A 4,970-nucleotide genomic window follows, 5' to 3' on the forward strand; every position below is an offset into this window, starting at 1 on the left:
TGTGATAGATAAAAGCTATTGATTATCACGCGTTTTTATTATCACGTGTCTTGTGAAAATATCCGATACATCAATCTAGAAATCTCTAATTAAAGCAGCGTATACCAAATACAAAAAATTATAGCAACAAGAATTCGATGTCTTTTTTTTTATTACCGATTATAAATTTTAAATGAACTTTGAATGATAAGCTTTAAATAAAGTTTAATGTATTGGGTGGTTGCAAAAGTTTGTGTCCGATTTATTATTAAGACTTAAGCAGTAATTTGGTATATAACATTTCTTTATTAATCTTTTATACAATCACCATTTTCTATAATCTTTTCCCACTATTCTGGTAGCATACGGATGCCACGGATTACCAGAATTACTTTTCTATAAGGATTTTGGACCATATACATATTTATTTACCATTATACCTTACAAATATAAGACGCTATAGTATTATAGGACTGGTCACAAGTGATTACCGTTTATTTTTAACACTTGTATATTCCTTTAAAGCTCCAAGATATAAATTATTTTTTTAAAGAAATAAATATCTAGGAACATTTTCCAAAATTCTTTTCTATGTTATTGATTTAGCACTACTTGATACTTACATATCTCAAAATTGACTTAATCGATTTGTTTAAAAGTACCATCCACGCCGAATAAATCACTAGATGTCTTGTTATTACCGATCCGCAGTGACTCGTTCACGCGATGGTTCTTTTCGTCTTCCAGAAACCATTCGTGAAAGTTCTCGATTCTCTTCAAATGCGCGTCCATTAATTCTTTTATCGGACCTGCTTTCCCACCAAATTCGTCGGGCAATATTTCTATTGGAATGTATTTATTTATGCTTTGCAATGATGTGTGGAAGTGTACCTGTAAAAAAACATTAATTACAAGGAGACCACACGAAGTTGAAAACTTAGATGTGAACGAAATTTGAATAGTTAATAAAGGAAAGTTCAAATGTAGAATATTAAGCGTACATGGCCAACCATTAGAAGTTACTAATAAAATACAATTTTAGTCCCCACATAGACCAGTATAGCATTCCTTGGAAGACTTTAATATACAAATATATATTAATTTAGTATGAAAACATTTAAAATAACTCTTGTTCGTTCTCCCCTTCCCCCGCCTTTCTCCAACATCCCACCATAGGAAAATTGAAAAACGAAAAGTTTCGAAATACAAGTTGTTTTTGAACTCTCAATTCCCGCCATTCAAAAATTTTGAGCTTGTTCCTCTGAGCAGAAATTTCAATTTATTGGAAGGCGGGAAGGGGGGGGGGGAAGCTGAATGAATGATTCATTATCGGAACAATAATTTTATTGAGGAGAAATAATTTGTTAAAACGGTTGAAAGAATTTTTTTTACCGAATTTATCATTTCCTCATTCATGAAAGGCTTTATCATGTTGAATATTTGTTCGACTATTGACGATGTATTTATTATGTGTACTTCCAACGTGCGTACTGGTGCAGCATTTTGGATATAGTACATCATTTTTTTTAATGATGGTAGGTTACAACGCGTCATATGTCCCATTGTGAAGCCCATGGCATCGAAAATCCACATATATCTTTTCTTCAATCCACGAGTCCAAAGAAATTCGTCGTACGACATAATTTGGGCTTTTATCAATTCATTGTGGACAAAATGTGAAGGATCCATATCAACTAGCCGTAGTATCATTATGCCATATTCCTCATGTTCTAGTACTAAGTGAGTCCTTTTTAACAACAATATAGTCATTTATAAGAGATTTTATTAATTTCAGTCATATTATTATAACTGCCTAAAGATTTAACATAAATTTTACATTAGATATTCAAATCAGTAAAGCAATTACACAGTATTACTATTAGTAAATTATCTGAAAATATTCCTTTTATGTCTAAAGCACTAGCAATCTTAACTTATTATAATTTATCCTTACAATCCGTTTTGACTGAATTGAATATGATGTAAATTATTTTTACAAAAATTTATATTTTCATTATGTTTCGTAAAATTAATATGTATGTATAGTCTGGCATAAATTGCGTCAACATTTTGAACGCGAATAGTATAAGTAAAGAATTCGATACAGTTATTAATGTTTAAAAAGAATGAAATGTAAGATTAATTTTTTTATATAATAAGATTTATTTTTGTATATAATTTGTTCAATGCAAATCGTCAAATCCGCCACATTGGCAGAATGGTGAACATGTCGATATGAACAGGTCGAAATGGCGTCGATCCACAATTCATTAACGACGTTTACGAAAGAGTCACATCATTTCAACGTCTTTTTGTTAGCTGGGTTGTAACGAATGAGCTTGTATTTGTTCTAACATAATTGCAAAGTAATTGCTGCGTTGCCATTTCTAATTTTATAAAACTAGGAAATTGTTGAAATTTGAGTGGCAAAATTTATAATGAAACTATGTAATGCATTTATACGAATAACAAGTCGCGTATGTATATGTTTAAGTTGTTTAATGATCAATGTCAAGAAATTTTATGCTCACCCGATTTTGAAAGCATCTCGTAATTGTTTCATTTTCAGTACGTTCCGATTGGAAAATAGTTCCGGCACGTGAGTTCTGTAAGTGTAATAGTTCTCGATCATGTTCTTTGTCCGCTCTATATAATAGTAATTGCAGTATAAAAATATGGCGAGCTCCACGTCCTGTATTTTCGGCAAATGTGGCTGTTTTTCGCACCATTCTCTCAGAATCTGTATATCCGATAACTTTAATTCTGGATTTTTCTTCAGTTCTTCTTCCAGAGTAATGCATTTTATTGAAGTCATTATTCAGGACTCGTCTTTTCTTTAAAGCTTCTCTCACACTTCACCGTCACAAGACTGATTTATCTCGACGACTGTCACAGATGAGTTTATTAATTTCTTAAAGTTTCAATTATCCGTCTTGATGGAAATTAACTGCTGTTAATAAATATTTGTCAAGTTCCGTGATAGTAGTGCGAATAAGTTTACTTGATCAGCGACAATTTTCTCTGTGAGAGAAGAGCAAGGAACGAACCTGACTGTCGCTTTTAAACGATGGTGGTATACTGTTACTGCCATATCAAATATGATTGCACCGTATTCTTCTCGATGTTTACCTTGACATATTGATCTTCTCCATCATTGAGATTTTTATAGCCAATTGTTTCAACGTTTTTTGACATAGATATTTTATGCACGTTGCAAAAATAGTAATAATAATGGTTTTATGTTGGATACTTACATGACGTATGTACGTCCCTTTTTCCAATAGGTCATTTCAATAATCTGCATTAATTGCTCTAGAAACGTATTAAAGCTAGCATTTGTACATTTAATTTCATTAATTCTTTCTGTAAAAATGTAATCACATAGTTGCTTTTAGTTGATTTGTGTGCAAAGAGTGTTTACACATTTTCAATCGCTAACAATTCTGCCCTTTCGGTTTATTCAAATACAGTTGCTGAAGAAGTCAGCAATAGCATCAATTTTTATAGACCTTAGAGAATATTAATATTATTGCATACATTTTCATATTATTGTATATCATTCTAGAACACTTTTGACAAAAAATATTAATGCTGCCTGATGAGCGAAAAAGACAAAAGGATAAAGTTGCCGATGTAAAAAATTTAATTGTAAAGTAAGAATGATGTAAAGTAAGAATTAATTATTTAATTAAAGTAGTCATATTTTTTTCCATCCAGCTGCAAAAAGATGATGTGTAATATGAATTTTTTATGTTCTCGTTAAATTGTACGACTTATGTTACTCTCTCACTTATTTTATTTTATTTGAACTTACTTTCATTTTTATTTATTTAACATGATTTTACGTATAATGTATAATATATTGGAACTCACTAGTTATCTTTTTAATTGCGTATTCGTTAGCTAGATTATAGTAGATTTTTACTTCAAAAGGATTATCAAAGGAAATAATCATTTATATCAATCTGCCAGTTTCTAATATTATATCTTTTTATTTGTAATAATTGGACAAAATTATCTAAAATAATTAGGTAATTTTTTTTTTTTAATAAATATTTTCCTTTACAATAATTGGGCTTGGTATTTATGTCCCGTAAATAAGTAATTTGTTGATTATAAGACACTTTATAGACAATATAAGAAATATTAATGCTTTGTTTTTATTACGATTGTCGTTAAATATAAAATCTTATTACATATTACGATTGTCGTTAAATATAAAATCTTATTACATAAGAATGTCGTTATAAGTCTGTGTGTGCGTGTATGCTGTTCACTTCAGATAGATCATTAAATTCTATAGCTTTTTACTCCGCAGTGACTCGTTCACGCGATTGTTTTTTTCGTCTTTCAAAAACCATTCACGAAAGTTTTCAATCCTCTTCAAATGCGTGTCCATTAATTCTTGTATCGGACCTGCTTTCCCACCACACTCGTTGGGCAACACTTCTAATGGAAAATACTCGCTTACGCTTTGCAATGACGAGTGCAGGTGTATCTGTAAAAAGGTGTTATTCAATATTATATATCATCCATTCAACAACTTTTCTTGCTAGACCTTAATAAAGTAAATGTTGACTTTAATATAGTAAAATATAATTTAAGATTACTTAATGTCACATCTATTCTAAAATTTAATATAATCTATTCTATCATTATGATACAATTTTCTAGACGTATATATATTTTTTTTCTATGTACATATAAAGGGTAGACTAAAAGTTTGGATACGTTCGAATATCACATGTAAACAAAACAATTGTGAAAAAATGTTTTAAATAAAAATTATATGGTTTTAAAAGATCTATTTATTGATTTTATCAGTTTGACTTTGACATTTTTTTTTCAAAATTGCATCATTTACGAGATATTACAACAACCCTATCAAGAACAAATACTTTGTTAAAAAAGTATAAAATATTTACCAAATTCCTCATTTTTTCATATATGAAATGCTTTATCATATTAAATGCTATTTTGAAAATTGGCGA

General features: G+C 29.8%; 2 protein-coding genes across 2 annotated transcripts; both read right to left on the reverse strand.

Moving 5' to 3' along the window:
• Positions 1-565: 565 nt before the first annotated feature.
• On the reverse strand, positions 566-2,794 carry LOC106749028 (alpha-tocopherol transfer protein-like). The gene is made up of 3 exons (XM_014628061.1): positions 2,511-2,794; positions 1,372-1,726; positions 566-870 (listed from the first exon to the last, which is right to left on the reverse strand). Exons 1-3 carry the CDS (start codon positions 2,792-2,794, stop codon positions 619-621), a joined length of 891 nt encoding a protein of 296 aa, XP_014483547.1. The 3' UTR covers positions 566-618.
• Positions 2,795-4,023: 1,229 nt separating this feature from the next.
• LOC106748995 lies at positions 4,024-4,964 on the reverse strand. The gene is made up of 2 exons (XM_014627983.1): positions 4,905-4,964; positions 4,024-4,477 (listed from the first exon to the last, which is right to left on the reverse strand). Exons 1-2 carry the CDS (start codon positions 4,941-4,943, stop codon positions 4,277-4,279), a joined length of 240 nt encoding a protein of 79 aa, XP_014483469.1. The 5' UTR covers positions 4,944-4,964; the 3' UTR covers positions 4,024-4,276.
• Between the last annotated feature and the right edge of the window lie 6 nt (positions 4,965-4,970).

Source organism: Dinoponera quadriceps, unplaced genomic scaffold (assembly GCF_001313825.1).
Source record: "Dinoponera quadriceps isolate SergipeBrazil2010 unplaced genomic scaffold, ASM131382v1 scaffold37, whole genome shotgun sequence".
NCBI classification, from domain to species: domain Eukaryota; kingdom Metazoa; phylum Arthropoda; class Insecta; order Hymenoptera; family Formicidae; genus Dinoponera; species Dinoponera quadriceps.